Genomic DNA, 18,544 nt, shown 5'->3' on the forward strand with positions numbered 1-18,544 from the left:
CAAAAGCACAAGCACGGTCAGAACAAAACCCTGGCGAGAACTGTTTGTCCCAGAAACACCTGCACGACCATGTCACCCCGAGCCGCTCACTATTCTAAGAGGGCAGGAAATCCTGCCCATGTGGCCTTAACACCTGGCGTCAGTTCCAGCCCAGGAATGGGGAGACTGGGTGGTCTCGGAGCTCAGGCTCCCCAACTGGGAGATGGGGCTGGGGCTGGAGGAGACCTTCGCCAAGCACCTTCGGCTCTGTGGCCCTGCCACTGACCTCCATGCTCCCCCCGGGGATGGTTTTCAGAGAGATTTGGCACCCGGCGTGCTTGCGTCCGGCATATGCCCATGGCACACACGTGTGTGTTCATAGGGGTCGAGGAAACACCAAGATGGATGACTTTCAAGCCAAGACAGATATGTAAAAATGGAATGGGATGAGACAGAAGTGGATCACGCTTTCATTTAGCAAATATTGACCGTAGGCTTGAGTGGTCCCCCCTAGCTTTTTATATGCCGGCTCCCTCCCACCCTTTAGGTCTCAGCCTACATATCTCCTTTCCTGACGTCCCTCCCCCTTCTCGCACACACGCTATAGCCCTTTCGATTGCGTTAAGATTCAGGAGGAGCAGGACTGTCTCTGCTGTGTGTAGCCCGGTCTGCCTGGCACGTGGCAGGCACTCAGTAAATGCAAGCTGAATGAATGAATGAATGAATGAGTGAATGCACACAGGCATGGGCTCAGACTGGGGAGGCAGGCCCCCAGTAGGCGCCCATCTCTGTGGATCAGTGGAGCCCTCTGTGCTCGAGGCTGCTGGCAGCAGGAGTCCAGCTGGAGCTCCCCACTCCGGGGGGTCTGCCGGCCCCTCGGGTCCCTCCTTGATTCTTGCAGCCACAGCTGAAACCGGACGCAAACGCTCGGCCTCTGGTTGGAGAATTTCAGGTCTTGGTAAGTAGGAGGGAGGGATTTCTGGGGGCCCAGGGCTGGGGTGGGGCTTTCCTGGGAACTTGAAGGGTCTGGGGTGGAAGGTCTTCATTCGGTTCTCTACTCAGTGGCTGGGAGAACCTGGGTGGGCGCCTCAGTTTCCCTATTGGTGAGGCGATGTCTAAACGGCCTTAAGAGGCTGTGGGTTGAGATTTCTGGAAGTGAGACTGCACTGGAGGAGGTGGGGGATGCCGTTGCCTGGAGCATCAGGGTAGGGGGAGCAGAGGCCCCCCCCCCCATTCCCACACCGCCCTGGGCGTTTCTGGGCTCAGGACATGGTTGGAATCCCCTCCGCGGTCCCAGCATTGCCCAGCACTGAGCGGCACTTGAATTCATGAAAAACTGCAGCTGAACTTCTCCCCAAATCCGGAACTCAGGCCATCCAGAAGGTGTCACGTCCCCGGACGAGGAAACCGAGGCTTAGCGGGGGAAGGGACCTGCCTTAGAGAGGTCAGTCAGAGTCACTTCGAGAGATAGTGGCTCCAGAGTCCTGTGTTGAATCTGGACCCTCTTGGAGACCCTCTTGAGAAGGCAGTAACCAGGTTTGCTGAACTGGCTGGAGTCCAAAGGGCCCTGGATCTCTGAGATCACGCAGGGAGCCCAGTCTGCTGGGAGCGTGGGAGGATCCCAGGGGAAGCAGGGCCTGGTGGCCTGCACCCAACTTAGGCCCCGCGGCACAGGTGGAGCCATGCTGTGGATCCTGTGTCTGGGCTTCTGCGGCCTGCTGCCCCACACACAAGCTGACCCCGGGGCACTGCTGCGGCTGGGCATGGACGTCATGAACCACGGTGAGCTGGTGGGCTGGGTGGGGGGCCAGGGGTGGGTGGTGGGCAGTGACTGCTCATGTTTGTATGGCCTTGAGCATCCTATGATTCTTGAAATAAACTATAAGCAATACGTTATTATCATTCTTGAGAAAATGGGGTGACTTGCTCAAGGTCCTCCCACAGGTTGGCGGCAGAGCTGGAAATCCTGTTTCCTTGGAGCCTTTTGTTGACCCTGATGGCAGGGGTTGGTGGACACAAGTGGGCTGTGGGGGGGTGACAGACATGAGCCAAATCCTGGCTCGGCCAACAATTTGCTGTGTGATCTCAGGCGAGTCACTTACCTTCTCTGTGTTGCTGTTTACTCACCTGTAAACGCTAAATGTAAAGAAAGGTAAAATAGGGTGACCAGCCCTTCCGTGACAAGATCCGATGTAACGTGAGATTCAGGTCCCCCGAGGGGGCTGCAGGAACGTTTATTTTCCACTTCTGAGCTCCACAACTTTAAGAGAAATGAAGTCACATCCAGAGCAAGGGGCTAATGATAGCTCTATCAGCTCGGTGTTTGTCTCCTCTCTGGGAATTAGCCTGTGACTGTGATGGAGGTGTGTCTGGCACCTGTCATTGGGGTTGGGCCTCCAGGCCCGGGGAATCAGAACGTCTTGGCTTCAGGCACAGAATCTGCATTTTAACAAGCCCCCAGATGAGTTCTCTCGTCACCCGGGTTTGACAGTGGCTGGGTCACAGGATAAAGTCTACGCTTTAGCTTGGGGTCAAGGCCTCCATGATACGCCCCCTAATGCTCCAGTTTCTCGGTTGTGCCCGTCCCCGCCCTCTGGTCATGCTGTGTTTCCCTCTCTTCCCTCACCATGCCGCCTTCTTCCCCCTTCCCCACCTTTGCACCCGCTGTGCTCTTTGCCCTGAGTGGCCCCCTTTATCCATTTGCTTCCTGGTGAAAATTCTTACTCTTCCCTCAAGGACCAACTGATATGTCACCTCCTCCTGGAAGCCTTCCCAGCTCTTCCTTTCCTGGCCCAAATCCCTCATGTGGTTCCTCTAGCTGCCTGCGCTTATTATGGCTCTTGTCATTTGTTACTGTCATTGCTGGTGATTCTGTCTCCCCCATGAGGCTGGAGGGGGGCAGAGCTGGGCATGACTCATCTCTGAGTCCCCAGATCACCCAGCCCAGGGTGGGGCACAGTGACTGTGGGGCAGATAGTGGTGCCACTTATAAGTGGTGTGGGCCTGGGATGCCCGAGACAGTGGCCCAGGGCAGAGAGGGAGTGGGGAGCCCAGCTGAGGGTCTCTCCGGATCCCTCCCCCTTTCCAGAGGTCCAGAGTGCCATGGATGAGAGTCATATCCTGGAGAAGATGGCAGCTGAGGCGGGCAAGAAACGGCCAGGGGTGAAACCCATCAAGGGCCTCACTAAGTGAGCAGGGGAGGGGTTGGGGGTGGCAGTGAGGGCAGAGGGTGGCGGCGATGCTGTGCTGGGACCTGAGAAGGCAGGAGGGGGAGCTTGTGCAGGACGTGGGGCCTCTGTCATGCCTTACTGCTGGCTCACTGTGTCACCTTGGGCAGGTCACTGCTCCTGCCTGGGCCTCTGTCTCCTCGGTCACCCACTGGGGACAATTCCTGTCCTGTTGTGACCAGGGTCATTGGGAGGAGGCTGTGAGGTTGAAAAGTCAGACTCCAACCCCCTACATACAGCAGGAGCTCACTGAATACATATGAAGTTGAATGAGAAATCCTCAAATGGCAAAGCTGGCAAGTTATCAGTACTCAGGTAATGAGAGGGGCAAATTGGTTCCGTGGCAAGAGTCTTCTGGGATTGATTGGTAGGGGCTGCCTGGATTAGTAGGGTTCTGGGGCACTCGCTGAACGGAGCAGAAAATAGGACTGTGATCCATTAGCAATGTCTGCCAAGAGCTCAGGATAAGCAGGTGGAGGTGGATGTGCCACATCTTTGTTATCCTGGCTCTCAACTGGTGGTTCTCAACCAGGGGTGATTTTGTCTCTAAGGGACATTTGGCAATGTCTGGAGACATTTCTGGTTGTCACGACTTGCCAGGGAGGGGAGGGAAGGGGAGATGCATCTAGTGCCACTAGGGGGTAGAGGCCGGGGATGCTACTAAACATCCTACAGTGCACAGGACAACCCCCCACAACGAACAATGATCTTGCCCAAAATCTCAACAGTGCCACTGGTGAGAAACTTTAATCTAAGCAAACCTCCCCATTCTGCCAATGGGGAAACTGAGGCCCATGGAAGGGAAGGGAGCTGCCCAACGTCACACATTAAGCCAGATGTCCCAATTCACACATGATGAGTGCTTTCTGTGTACAAACTGGATTATGTCCAGCCTTCTGTTTGTGTCTCATGATGATCCCACAAGGCAGACTTATACCCATGACATGGGATGAGAAGCTTACCCAGGGCCGCCAGCAAGGTGGTGGAGGAGCAGGCTGAGGGCCTGGGTCTTGCTGTCTGGTTCTCATTGCTGCGCATGCCTGTCCTGTCCCAGCCTGAAGGTGAAGGACGTGAAGCTGCCTGTCATCGCACTGAGCTTCATACCTGGGGTGGGCATCTTCCAGTGTGTGTCCACAGGCATGACCATCACTGGCAAGAGGTGAGTATGGCAGGGGAGGGGACGAGGGAAGGAGAATGGCCTCCTTGTCTCACCCTTACATGCACATGTATTGAGTACCTACTGTATACCACCTGGGTGCTGTGGTCTGAGCTGATGCAAACTTGGGTCCCACCTTTGATGGGAATCAGACCTGAGTGCAGAGGATCACAGACTGAGGGATTGGCCAAGGACAAAAGAAGCATTGACAGGGTGGTGGTGGGGGATCAGAAAAGACTTTTGGGAGATGACAGCTGAGTAGGGTTTTGAAGGATGTATAGGAGTCCACTGAAGCAAGAGGGGAGAGGAAATGCTGGTTGTGTGACCTTGGACAGATCCCACCCCCCGTTCTGTCCTGTGGGGTGGTCCCCCATCCTTTCCCTCTCTCAGAGCTGCTGAGATTGTGGGCAAGGAGGAGACAGAGATGCCCATGACACCTGCCCACCCCCTCCTCCAGCTTCATGGGTGGGAACATGGAGATCATCGTGGTCCTGAATATCACAGCCACCAACCGACTTCTGCAGGATGAGGAGACAGGCCTCCCCACGTTCAAGAGCGAGGGCTGTGAGGTCATCCTGGTCAGTGTGAAGACCAACCTGCCCAGCAAGTAAGGGGCTCTGTGGCTGGGGAGGAGGGCTGGGTCCATGTTGCCACCCACCCAGCATTCCACTCCCTGAGCTACTGCACTTCCTTAACCGTGTCCCGCACGTCCTGTGCCTGACTTCCTGCCATCTGTGCCCCTGTCCCCGTCCTCTGTGTCTAGCATGCTGCCTAAGGTGGTCAACAAGTTCCTGGACAGCACCCTACACAAGGTTCTCCCTGACCTGGTGAGTGCCCGGGGCAAGCTTCCACCCCGTCTGTGGCAGCGCTTAGACCAGGGCCGGTAGGTGCATTTTATCTCAGGTCCTGACCCTGATGCACCGACAGAGGCTGAGGGGGATTCTGAGGCTGTGGCTGGCTCAGTGGGAGAAAGTGCCGTGATCAGCTAGTGATGTCTGCTGTGTGCATGGAGGAGGAAATGGCAGGCTGTGTATCCCAGAGTGCCAACCCTGCCAAGACCACCAGTCCTTGGGGAACGAGTGCTCACTGGTTTTGTTGGCTGTGGTCAGGAGAGTTGGGTTCTGGTCCAGGCTCCAACAGTGACTTCCCATGTGACTTGTGGCCTCAGTTTCCCGTCCAGTCCCTGTCCCGCCAGGGCTCTGGGGACTCCCCGTGGAGTATGTTCAGCTGCGAGTAGGGAGGTCCTCCGTGCAGGGGCCCCCTCCGTCCAGCGCCTTCTCTGCTTCTAGATGTGTCCAGCCATCGACGCAGTCCTGGTGTATGTGAACAGGAAGTGGGCCAACCTGAATGGTGAGTGTAACCCTGGCCGTGCCTCGCTCCCACACGGGGACATCAGGGCGGCCGGACTTTGATGCCCCATTCCCCATTCAAGTGCCTGCGCCCAGCCCAGCCTTGCGAATAGAGGGGGTCTGACGTCGTGGTGTCTGGCCATCTCCCTACTGTCCCGATGGGAAGCCTGAGGCCCTGAGGGACGCTGGAGTCCTCGCCTCCCAGCCCTCCTTCCAATGTTCTGTCCGTCGCTCCCAGACTCAAAGGACAGCAGCCATTCTGGGCTCATCCACAAACCTTGCCCCTTGAGTAGTATTCCCGAAGGTGGTGATACCTGGCTCCTTCCTTTGCTGGGGGATCACTGCTAAGTAACTCGCCTTGGGTCACACAGAGGGCCAGGTTTCCTGGCACCCAGGCCGGACTCTGGTGGCGTCTGGTTGATGCTGACTTCTCCGGGATGCCCCTGAGTTGGCGCCTCTCTGAGTGGAAACTTCTCTTTGCACAGCTGCCATGCCTGTGGGCCAGATGGGCACTGTCAAATACGTCCTGACGTCCATCCCAACTGCCACAGCCAGCTACATCCAAGTGGACTTCAGCGTAAGCACCAGGGGGCCACCAGGGGGCTGGGGTCTCAGGCTCACCAGCCTGAGTGGTGGGGGCTTCTCTGGCCAAGGCAGGTGGCAGGACTGCGGCAATGGAGGGGGAGGGCCCTCAGGTGCCAGGAGACCAGGCCCATCATTGGAATATGCCCTGACACTGGGGTACCCTCGCTCTTCTGCTGTCAACGTGAACCCTGAGTCCTGAGCTGGTTTCCAGGACTGCCAACTCCACTCTCACACCTTCTCCCAAGGCTGTCTGCTTCTCCCAGTGAGGGGCTCCGTCGTACCCCACCATTGCACAGGGGAACAGTGAGGCCCAGCGGGGAGGCAGGGTTGGGTAGGGTCCCATCAGTTGGTGACAGAGTTGGGTCCTCACCTAGGTCTCCAGAACCCCGTGTGCCTAAGTGAGATGCATCTTCCAGGAATGGGAAGAAAAATCCCAGGAAGTCGTCTCCCTGGAAAGTCTTCCTCTGACGTGGTTCTCGCAGGCCACCTTATTTTCCACTTACCTCTTTCTCCTGAGAATAAAACAGAAAACACGCTCTGCCTAAATGAGAGCTCAACCAGCCAGAGGCAAATCAACTGAGGTTACTTAAGCAATCCTGGGAGGAACCACCAGTGGTTTAGTGGCTGACTCCCTCTGGCCTCTGTCTGCCCATCTGCACACGGGGAGGGTTGAGCCACGGTAGCCTGAGGGCTCCGGCTCTAACGTCTAAGGACTTGCCGACTCGGGGCTGCTTTCAGCACCATTCGTTTGGAGGACTGAGGCTCACCCCAGCCACAGGCCTTCATGGCCAAGGCTGAGTGTCCGTCTCCCGGCTGTCCCACAGCCTGTGGTGCAGCAACAGGAGGGTAACGCCATCCAGCTTGCTGACGCCGGGGAGGCGCTTGAGTTCCCCAAGGACTATGCTACAGGCTCCTCGCAGCTGCTGCTCTCGGCCGCCTTCCTCACAGCAGAGCTTGCCCTTCTGCAGAAGTCCTTTGATGTGACTGTCCGGGATAGGATGGTGAGCTGCCCAGGGTCCCCTTCCCCCCATCTGCATCTGCCCCCTGTAATGACAGTCCTTGTCCCGTGTGTCCATTCTGAGAATTATCCTGGGGTTGTGGGCAACACTAGGACTGGGAGATGCCAGGATCATCAGTTCCCCTCACCATCCACCATCTCTCTGTCCATGGAACTACCATCTACTCATCCACCCACGCAACTGTCCGTACAACTGGGTATTTATTCATCAGCCTACAACTCTCAGACATCGGCCATTCATCCATCTTCTTTTTTATCTAATCATCATCCACCCACCCATCTGTCTCGCTACCAGATATTTATGCCCTAGACTCTATCTTTCCAGCTAGCATCCATTCATCCCTTCATATCATCCATGCCTAGAACAGGACCTGATACTACTGAGTGAATGAATCTATGCATCTGTCATTTACCATCCAAACATTCATCTCCCCACCCATCTACCCACCCAACTCTCCGTTATCCATCCTACTACGCATGTACTCATCCACTCATCCATCCACCTACCCATCCATCCATCCCCACTGATCCATCCATTCATCCTCCCATCTATGCACCTACCAGCCATCCGTGTACTTTCCCGTTGATCCTCCCACTCACCAATCCATTCATCATCCATTCTCCCATCCATTTATCAGACCATTCCACCATCTCCCCATCCACCCATCCTCCCATCCATCATTCCTTTCATCCCTCCACCCACTGATTCACCTGCCCGTCTATTATTCATTCTCTTACATGAACACTCATCCATCCATTCACCCATCCATTCCCTCACTTATCTATTTATCCATTTTCCCCATCTGTCTATCTATCCATGAATCCATCTACCCACCCCCATCTCACCCATCACATCCACCCATTCTCCCATCTATCTGCTCGCTTTTTCATCTAACGACGTTTTCTTAGCATTTGACCTTGTGCTTAGAGCAAGGGGCATTGGAACATGTAAGTCACAGTCTGGGCTACCCAGGACTCACTAGCTACTTAATCACAGAGTGCTAAGTGTTTTGATGAAGGGGACCTCGGAGGGCACACCTTGTTAAGTCAGAGGTGTTTGTCAGGATGGGCCAAGGAAGGCCTCCGTAATCCTAACCTTGGCTTTTATTTTGTAGATTGGAGAGCTGCCCCCACAAACCACCAAGACACTGGCTGGCTTCATCCCTGAAGTGAGCACCCCACTCCCCGTGTCACCATGCCTTGCCCTGTTCTGCCATCAAGGGACAGGGCTTCAGGAGGCAGCTTTTCAGTGCCACGTCTGCCGTGTCCAATGTGGAGTCATCCGACTTCTCCACAAAGACTCTTCGGGCCCAGCATAGAAACGGCTCAGCTTTTACACTCTCCATGTCCAATATAGAAAGAGACAGATTGTTTTATTTCTTTTATTTCCCTATAGACACATCCCAGCCTTTGCATGTTGTGCTTCCCGTGTCCAGGGTCAAAATCACCTCCTTCCTGATGGACTCCTGGGTTCAGTGGAAGCCACCAGTCTGAGGCTGGCCCTGAGGGCAGTTTCCTGGTTTCTGTAGGTGGCTGAGGCCTATCCCAAGCCAAAGCCCTTGGTGACCCAGATCAGGATAAACAAGCCTCCCAAGGTCACCATGAAGATGGGCAAGAGCCTGCTGCTCCTCCACGGCACCCTGGAGATGCTCGCTGCTCGGCGGCGGGGCAGGGCTCCTGTGTCCATCTTTCTCTTGGAAGCTGTGAGTGGAATCTGTTCCCCGTTTAGGCCTAATGTCGTGGATAGTCAAGGCTGGAGGGTGGGATTTCTGTTGATAGCCAAGTAACGGAGTGAAGGGTTCTTACTTAATCCCAACTGGATGATCCTAACCTCCCGGGCACTATCACCTGATGTCTGAGCCTTGGCTCTGCCATTGAACCTTTGAATGGCTAGAAAGATCAACAAAATGGGGGTCAGTAGTTTAGTCCTTTCTTTCTCTCTCTTCCCTCCTCCTTGTCTCTCTTCTTTCCTCCTCCCTCCGACATTTATTAGCATCTATAAGGGCAGAGAAGGGCTCACCTTGGGGCCTGTGGGAGCCTACAGAGATTCCAAATCTAGTTTGAGGAAATCTTAGAGGACTTCCCAGAGGAGGTGATGCCTGAGCTATGTTTTGAAGGTTGAGCAGGAGCTGACTAGGGAAAGGGTTGATGCTGGGAAGGCTGGTGATGGAGGGCACTCCAAGCAGAGGTCACAGGATGTGCAAAAGCCTGGAGCAGTAACACAGTATGTGCAGGGACCCACGAACGTGCCAGGTAGTTTTGAGAGGGCTGTCCTGGGCCAGATACAGGGGAGATGTGGAGCCTGGGCTGCAGGTTTGGGGAGACTGCTGGGTTCAGTTCCTGAAGGTAGGACGGGCAGAGAGGAAGACCCCTGCTGTGTCTTGGCAGTGGTGGAGGTGCTGGGAAGGTGGTAAAGCCCTTGGTTTTACCAGCCTTGATGGGGGACCCAGTGCCTTCTCTCTGTTTCCTTCCACGCCAGCACTTCAACCTCAAAGTCCAGTACTCAGTCCGTGAGGACCGGCTGCAGATGGCCACCTCCCTGGACAGGTGGGTGTCTGCCGCCCACGCCGGCATGCTTGTACCCCTGCATGGCCTTACCAATACCACTCAGTCTTCTGCTCCTGGATCTCCCGCTGGTCCATCCAGCATGGCTCACACTGTCAGGCTGCTCTGGTCACTATTGCTATTCTAGAACTCTCAATGGCTCCCCATTGTCCTCATGATCTTTCCTCCTTAGCCTGGCACTCAAGGCCCTTCTCAAATTTTCCCACCGCTGCTCCCACCATTCCTCTAGGCTCTTGCACAGTGAGTCTGATCATGAGCCTAGGTCAGCTTTTCCATTCATAGGCTTCTGTCCATACCATCCAAATGCCCCTGCCAGTCAGCGCCCGCCTCAAATGACACCTCTTCCAGGAAGCCTTTCCTTATACTAATAACAGCTGACATTCATAGATTTCTGTCAGTGGGTGAGGCACTGGTTGTACACATTCTATTCATTATCCCACTTCAGCATCCTAGTTTTATATTCAGTTGCTCATTAATTTTTGTATTTTCCTTCATCTTTGATCTAACTCATATTAGGCCAGGATTCTTTCACTTACAAGAGACAGTTCCACCGGTAACTGGCTTGAGCCTCAAAGGGAATCTTTTGGCTCGTAGAATTGAGACTCTAGGGCGGACGGCTGTCAAGCATGGCTGGATCTAGGTGTGCAAAGTCCTCAAAAAGGTGCCTCCCTCCTTCCTTGGCCTGTGCTGTCCACTTTGTTGGCTGAATTGTCAGGCAGCCTCTCCCCAGGTGGTGGTGAAGTGACCCCGACAACAAGAGAGGCCTCTTGTCCAGCAGTACTAACAGAATCACCAAGGCAGGCTCCCTCTGGTCTAGCATGGTCACGTGACCAGCCCCGAGCTAATCCCTGTGACTCCGGAGGTAGGATGCTCTGGTTGGCCAGGCCTGGGTCCCGTGCTCGCCCAGGGGGCTCTGGGTTCAGCCCCACCTGAATGCCTTGGAAAATGGAGGAATGGAACATGAAGGGTCTGTTACTGGAATAGAGAATAACTGTTGGGAAGATAGGGCCACGAGATGACCATCACATGGCCTGTTCTGGTGCCAACATGTATCAGTGCCTTCTGGAGGCTGTGCAGGGGAGGTGGCCGGGTGAGGGGCCCCAATTTTGTGTCCTGTAAGTATCTGGGACTGACTAGTGGGGCCACAAACCTCTGCATACTGGGCCTGGGGCAGGAGCAATAGACATGGCTGAGGGTCCCAGGGGGAAGAGTCAGCACCAATGAGAGGAGGCAGTGGTTTGAGCTGTGGGAAGAAAAATGGGCTGTAATGAAAGGTGGTGAGTGCCCCATCACAGGTAGCATGCAAGCAGAGGCTTATGAGCACCTGGTCTGAAGGCTATAGAGGGGACTTCTGCCTCAGGGAGGGGTAGGAGGGGTTTGAGACCCCCCTTTCTCTAGGCTCAGGACAGTGGCTCTGACTGCCGTCCCTGCTTCTGGTTTCTTTCCCCCACGCAGATTGCTGAGCCTGTCCCGGGTGTCCTCATCGATTGGCACTTTCAACGTAAGTGTCCCAAGTGCTTCTGCATGGTCTGGCTTGAGGGCAAGAGGGGCCCTCCTCTCCCTTGAGACTGCAGGGAAAGGCCTGGAAATGGAGGCAGAATGAACAGAGAAGGTCATTGTGGGGCTTGGGGTTTCTGACTTGCTGTGTGACCTTGGGAAGGTCACTTAGCCTCTCTGGGTCTGTTTCCTTTTCTGGATAGAATCTGAATCTCCCTGGATTGATTTTTAAAGCAATGCAGGAGGCCGGTCCTGTGGCCGAGCGGTTAAGTTCGTGTGTTCCACTTCAGCCGCCCAGGGTTTCAGCGGTTTGGATCCTGGGCACAGACATGGCATCGCTCATCAGGCCATGCTGAGGCAGCACCCCAAGTAGCAAATCCAGAAGGACCTACAACTAGAATATACAACTATGGACGGGGGGCTTTGGGGAGAAAGAGAAGAAGAAGAAGAAGGAGAAAAAGCTTGGCAACAGATGTTAGCTCAGGCACCGATCTTTAAAACAAAAACAAAAACAGTGCACAGCAGCAGCCTGAGCTGGCTGGGTTGGCCCAGCGGTCATTTTTATCAGTCTCTGTAGCCTAAGGGTCCAACACAGAAACTGACCTTGTAGGTGCTAATAATAACAGCAACATAGCACTTACTGAGCACTTACTCAGTGCTGTGCGCTGTACTCAAACTCATTGAATCCGTGTGAGTAGGTGCTATTATATTCGCTTTCCGGGATGGGGAAACTGAGGTACAGAGAGGCAGTCAATGAATGACTGATTGAAGCTACTGAGTTTTCTGTAGGAACAGGAACGGGGTCCACAGGCCACTCAGCGTCTCCTGAATTCCTCTGTGCCTGCACACGAGCCGAGGCCCACGTGCCGTTCGAACAAGGACTAGGAGGTGAAGGCCATCGGTCTGTAGTCAGACAGTGTCCGGCCCAGTTTCGATGCTGGGTGGACAGATTGTATGATGTCTCTAATTCACGCCTGTGGTCCCTGGGCCCAGATGGAGTGAAAATACCTGTTGAACTGAATTGAATGATGGGATGTGGGTGTTTCTTCTCTTTCCCTCTTTCCGCCAGGAGAAGGAACTGACGGGCTTCATCACAGATTATCTCCGAGAAGCCTACATCCCAGTCATCAATGGTGAGGGCTCCAGCAGGCTTTGATTTTGCTGGTGCCAAGAAGCACTCTAAGCAGGATGGGCTACCACCTGGGTGGCCTCAAGCCCCTCCCCTGACCCTGGTGGAGGAGGCTAAAAGGGAGTCAATGGTCATTGCTGAATCTTGGAGGATAATTTAGTCTTAATGTCACCTCCCTGAGTACAAAGGCCCCTCCCACAATTTGAGACTCTTGGCTCCTGACCCCACACACACACCATGAGTCAGATCTTGACCCAGGCCTGGGATAGAAATACATGATGATGGCTCATGCGCTCTATGCCTGTGCAGCTGGCGGACATCACAAGTCAATCACTGCACTATTTCCCACTACTGGGCTCCCGGCAGCTGCTCCTTAATCAATTGCAGAGCAGTCAGGCTGAAATGACTCTTAGTGTGTTTCTCAGATGTGCTCCAAGTCGGCCTCCCGCTTCCGGACATTCTGGACATGAATTACAACCTGGCAGAGCTGGACATGGTAGAGGTGAGGAAGGCAGCTGGGGAAGAACATGTCGGTCAATGCTTTCAGCCAATGAATGATGAGTAAAAGCCTGCCTTTCTCATCCGGGAGGGAGCAGGGCTGAGCAGGGCGGAGGCCGTCAGTACAACCTGCCAATCCCTTGAGAAGACCCTGCCGCTCAGAACCCAGGCTCCCCTTGGCCAGGGGCTCCCCAGGGGGAAACTGGAATTCTGTTCCTTTCCTTCCCTGCAAATTAGTTCACCTTTCTCTGCGCCTCTTTTTTCTGTTGCTTAAAATGGGGATGATGATATGGGTGTCCACCCCAGAGAGCTGTGGTGACAATTCACTGAGACAACTCACCTGAAGGCATGCAGTAAGTGCTCAATAAGTATCAGGTTTATATTGCATGCCAGGCATTGCACTTGGAGCACGAACGGTGCATTTTTCTCACTTGATCTCTCCACTCTGGGAGGTAGGGTGCTTGCCCCCTCTTGACGATCGAGAAAACTGAGGCTCAGAGAGGTGAAGGGTCACCAGGCGAGTCTAGTTCATCCTTTGCTCTTAAACACCATGCTGGTTTCCACTTCCTGGCCACGGCCCGTTCCATGCCATCCTGCACCTGCGTGACCCCTGTCATTGCTCCCCGTACCACCACCTGGCCCTTTGCTTCCTGCCAGAACGCCCTGGTGTTGGACTTGAAGCTGGACTGACCGGGCAGGATTCGCCTGCCAGCTGCCTGCACACCACCAACTGTCTGCGCCCTGTGGAGGAGCCCCGACTGGAGCTGGGGTCCCGGCCCTCTCCCACCGCAGCTGCTTCCTTTGATAAGGAGTGAGCTGGCCAGCCTGGCTGGGACCTTGGCAATAAACAGGAGACAGGCCCTTACAAACACCTGATGCTTTGAGCTCTTAATTTGTAGCAAATCGACATGTGGCTTTTCTTCCCTTTTGGTGGGATTTGGGTCTAAGACCAGCTTGGGTCTGAGGGAAGCTGGTCACAGTCTTGGGGGCAGGCTTAAGCACAAATTGAGCACCTGCTGAATGCCCTGCTCAGGGCTTTACTTGCACCATCTCATTTTATCCACACAATAACCCCATGAGGGGAGGGCAAACTTTGCCATCCCTGCTTTACAGATGAGGAAATTGAGGCCCAGGGAGGTCAACTCCCTTGCCCAAGGTCACACAGTTTAGCAGATGGCAGGGCACCCCCACCCCGACCTTAACTGCTTGCCCCTAACCTTGGTATCTCAGGGATGCCCCTTTTCACAGGCAGCCTCTAGAAGCTCGGGGCCTTCCCAGGAGTTCTGCCCGAGTCACTCCCTTCAATCCTCACAATAGTTGAGGGAGGTGAGGACTGTCCCCATTTCACAGGTGAGGAGACTGAGGCTCAGAGAAGTGGAACAATAGGCCCCAGGCCACCCGACAAGTCAGGAGGCAGAGCTGGGCTTGGAATTCCGGCTCTGGAGCCAGTCTACCTGGGTTCAAATCCTGGCTTTGCCTCCTTGCTGCTGTGTGCCCTGGGCAAGTCACTTCACCTCTCTGAGCCTCAGTTTCCACACCTGTAAGATGGGAATGACGACAGCAGAGTTGTCGTGAGGATTAAAGGAATCAAATCATGGAGAGTGCTTGGCACACTGCTGCACACCCCGAAAGTGCTCAGTAAATGGAAGCCGTGGGCGAGTGTCTGAGGCTGAGAGAGATGTGAACAGGAGGGTCTGTGCTGGAGTCGGGGTGGGGGTGCTAGTGGTGCAAGATCATGTGTGTTTTCAAGCACGCGTCAGTGTGTACACAGCCCGTGGATCCGGGCAGCCTGGGGCGTCTGTGTGGATGGGAGTGTCCAGTTGTGGAGGGTTGTGTGTGAGGAGACCCGTGGTCCATCCATGTCTGCGTGTGTCTGCGTGTGCCCATGTTCAAGCATGTGCAGTCCGTGCCGAGGGTGTTCCCACGTCTCCAGACGAATTCGTGTGAGGACCGGCTCCTGATGTTTGTCGTATCTGCCCCGTCACCTGTCCTGGGATTGACGCCGCTACGATTCTTTAAATCGACTCCTTTTAAAAGTAAATGTTGTACACCTTAAATTTACACAAGGTTATACGACAAATCGATTTCAATTAAAAATAAATAAATAAAAACAAATGCATGTTTATACATAGTAAAGTTGGAAATACATTTAAAATAAATGTTTTCTAAGGGGACCCTGAAAATCAATGTCGTTTGCTAGAACGTTAAAAAAATCATCTCTAACTTTGAAAAAAGAACACGTGCATTGGGGCCTCCCGTGATCAGCTGGTGCTCCAGCCCTGGAAATTGTTGGGGTGGCGGCCATGTGTCCGTGTGTCTGTGTGCTGTGCATGGTCTGTCAGAATGTCTTTGTCTCTGTGGGGGTGTGTCTTTGCACGTGGAGGTCTGGGCGGGTCTGGGAGGGTGGCAGTCCGTGTCTGGGCACACACAGGTGTCTGGCATGGTGTGGTGTGTTCAGAGCCTGGTCAGGAGGCCAGTGCTCCCAGAGCCTGTGGGGCCAGCAGGTCGGCCCTGTCCCAGCCTGGCCCAGGTCCAGGCTGCAGAGGAGGGAGCGGGGGAGTGAGGGCCCTCGCTCGCCTTGGCCCGGATGCCAGGGCCGTCTCCTTGACCTTTATCGTCGGCCCTAATCCCATCACCCATCATTTCCCTGGCTCTGGGACAATGGCAGCCTTGAGACAGGCCTGGCAGATACAGACTCCTGCGTAATCCATGGGTGGCTGATGCCCAACCTAGGCATGCCAGAGACGCCCCCTCCACTCCCCAGTCCCACACTGGGATGTTCCCACAGTACACTCCTGGCCACGTGAAGCCTCAGTGCCACCCCCCTTCCCCCCCAGCTCAGTGCATGGATGGGGGAAACCAAGGCACAAAGCTGTGAGAGTCAGGAAGCCTGGGTTCTTGCCTTGGTGCCACCAGGGGCACACTGTGTGGCCTTGGACAAACCATAGCGCCTCTCTGGCCCTCAGTTTTCCCATCTGGGCAATGGGAGAGGGGTTGGATCCTCTGACCTCTGATCTGATTTCAACATTCTTTGGGTGATCAATCCCCCTGGATTGACCCTGGGGTCTGGGCCGGCAAGGGGAGCCCTGAGCTGTGACCCCACCCCTGGGGAGGCAGTGATGGAGGTTCTGTGCCTGTGGGCACTGCTTTCCTTCCAAGACTCCCAGCCTTCGATGAGGAAGTGGGGGCTCTGAGAGATGAAGACACTGGCCCAGGGACACGCGTGTGGATATGGGACTTAAACCCTGTCCACCTGAGTCCACGTCTCCTCCTTGCTCCTTCACACTGCACTCAGGAGCAGGATCATCATCCTCCTTTAAAGAAACTGAGGTCCTGAGGGGCGTGTGACTGGCTCAAGGTCACTGAGCAAGAAGAGAGCAGAGCCAGGTCTTCGATCCTGGGCCCACAGCCATCAACGCCCAGGGGCCTGCCAGGCAGCCCACCCCCGGGAAGGTGAAGACCCCTCAACATACTCTAGTCACCACCCACCCGGCCTCCTCCCTTCCCAGCCCACTCTCAGCTCAAGCACCTCCGGGAAGGCCTCCTGGGGATCTCGCCATCGTCTGCGTTTCTCTGGCACCCCTGGCACCCCTTCCTTGATGCCCTGAATTCCTCAAGCTGCCTTGAGCCAGCAGCTTCTCCTGTGGAGCCTTGTCCTCAAACTTAAGAAGGGGAGACAATGATGGCGCTGACACTGTGGTGACTGTACAGGTTCATATGCATCGGTGCCTTACAAACAATGAGTGCTCAATAAGTGCTGGTGCTCGCTTTCCCTCCTCCTCCTGCAAACAAACAGTGACGCCCACTGCTGGCGAGGATGCAGTGACCGTTCCCGACGGTGGGTGGGAGTGCCCGGTGGCCATTCGGAGAACCCCGGCTGTATCTAGAAAAACTGAACATGTGCTCATACCACCGCGATCCAGCAACCCCACTCCCCACTTGTCGCCCCAGAGAAACGAAAAATGAAGACACACGTCCCCAAAAAGACTTGACGAGAGTGTCCATAGCAGCTTTATTCACAATAGCCAACGACTGGACAGCCCAGGAGCTCTGGACAGGAGGACGGAAAAACTGGTGTGTGCACGTGATGGAGAGGCACACAGCAGAGAACAAAGCATTGCCTCACACGTGAGGGACTTTCATAGACTCAGAATCGGGGGAAGACACACACAAGAGTGCACGTGTGCCTTCCGCTTCCAAGAGCCTAACGGCATCCTGGGCACATCCGTCGTATCAGAGGTCAGGACAGTGGTCACCCTTGAGGGGTGGGGACTTGGAGGGGACATGAGGGGGGCTTCTGGAGAGCTCAGTTTGTGAAAATTCATCCAGCTGTACACTTATGATCTGGGCCCTTCTCTGTGTGTGCTTTATATTTCAATAAAAAGTTTATTTATTTATTTTTTTTAAAGATTTTATTTTTTTCCTTTTTCTCCCCAAAGCCCCCCAGTACATAGTTGTGTAGCCTTCGCTGTGGGTCCCTCCAGCCGTGGCATGCGGGACACTGCCTCAGCGTGGTCCGATGAGCAGTGCCATGTCCGCGCCCAGGATTTGAACCAACGAAACACTGGGCCGCCTGCAGCGGAGCGCGCGAACTTAACCACTCGGCCACAGGGCCAGCCCCTAAAAAGTTCATTTTTTAAAAAGTGGCGAACCCCATCCCTTCTCGCCATTTCCCCAGGCCGGGGCTCAGGGCCGCATGCAGGAGATGGACCCACAACATCCAGAAACACGGCTACAGCCCGGCATGGCGCAGACTGTGGGAGAGGAAATCCCAGGGGGCTGTGGGAGCCCTGAGGGGGCACCCCACCCAGTTTGGGGGTCAGGAAGGCTTCCGGGCGGAGGGTGTGTCTGAGCCAGGACCTGCAGGAGAATTGCAAATAAAAACCGAAGTCTGTGAGTCCGTATAGGAACCTGCAGGGCCCTGGCACCCCCGCCCCTGGCCGGTGCCCCCGCTCCCCTCCAACCCTGCACGCAGGCCTCCTGTGCTCCTGGAGCACATCTCCTAAGGGCCTTTGGACCTGCCCTTCCCTCTGCCTGGCAGGTTCTTCCCCAGCTGGCCGCCTGGCCACCCCTCTCCTCCTGCAGGTCAGGTCACCCCGCTCCAAGGCGAGGCCTCCCCCGACTACCATACTGAGAACTGCACCCCCCGCTCCTGCGCCCCTCCCTGCTTGATCTTTGCCGTCAGCCTCTCACTGACTGTGTCACATGCTCCTCTGGCCCCTCCAGGGCCGCCCTGTCCAGTACGACGGCCAATAGCCACTCGAGGCAGCTGAGTACTTGAAACGTGGCGAGTCCAAACCTGGCGTCCTGTTGGCGGGGTTCCAGGACTTGGCATGAAAGAGAACGTAGAGTATCCCACAAATAATTTGATATTGATTAAACGTGAATATTTTGGAAATATTGGGTTAAACTACATTATCAAACTTAGTTTCACTTGTTTCCTTTTACCTTTTTAAAAAGTGTGGCTACTAGAAACGTTTTAAATTGCGTTGCCTTTCCACTGGTCACCTCCCTGAGGTCGGCGGGTCCGTCTCCGGTTGA

At 55.0% G+C, this 18,544-nt stretch overlaps 1 protein-coding gene across 1 annotated transcript; it reads left to right on the forward strand.

The window, feature by feature from the left end:
- The first annotated feature begins 1,556 nt into the window (after positions 1-1,556).
- Positions 1,557-13,817, forward strand: BPIFB6 (BPI fold containing family B member 6). The gene is made up of 15 exons (XM_014845114.3): positions 1,557-1,761; positions 3,068-3,167; positions 4,261-4,365; positions 4,820-4,969; positions 5,126-5,189; positions 5,652-5,712; positions 6,197-6,288; positions 7,121-7,297; positions 8,430-8,483; positions 8,844-9,017; positions 9,794-9,861; positions 11,335-11,380; positions 12,446-12,509; positions 12,931-13,007; positions 13,661-13,817. The coding sequence occupies exons 1-15, from the start codon at positions 1,662-1,664 to the stop codon at positions 13,691-13,693; spliced, it is 1,365 nt and encodes a 454-aa protein (XP_014700600.1). The 5' UTR covers positions 1,557-1,661; the 3' UTR covers positions 13,694-13,817.
- Positions 13,818-18,544: the final 4,727 nt, after the last annotated feature.

Source organism: Equus asinus, chromosome 15, assembly GCF_041296235.1.
Source record: "Equus asinus isolate D_3611 breed Donkey chromosome 15, EquAss-T2T_v2, whole genome shotgun sequence".
In the NCBI taxonomy this organism is placed as follows: Eukaryota; Metazoa; Chordata; class Mammalia; order Perissodactyla; family Equidae; genus Equus; species Equus asinus.

Excerpts from the sequence above, each read along its gene's own strand:
- BPIFB6 (XM_014845114.3), top strand. The coding sequence starts at position 1,662 with ATGCTGTGGATCCTGTGTCTGGGCTTCTGCGGCCTGCTGCCCCACACA. Across the intron at positions 3,168-4,260 it reads CCCATCAAGGGCCTCACTAA|CCTGAAGGTGAAGGACGTGA; the intron begins GTGAGCAGGGGA and ends GTCCTGTCCCAG. Across the intron at positions 4,366-4,819 it reads ATGACCATCACTGGCAAGAG|CTTCATGGGTGGGAACATGG; the intron begins GTGAGTATGGCA and ends CCCCTCCTCCAG.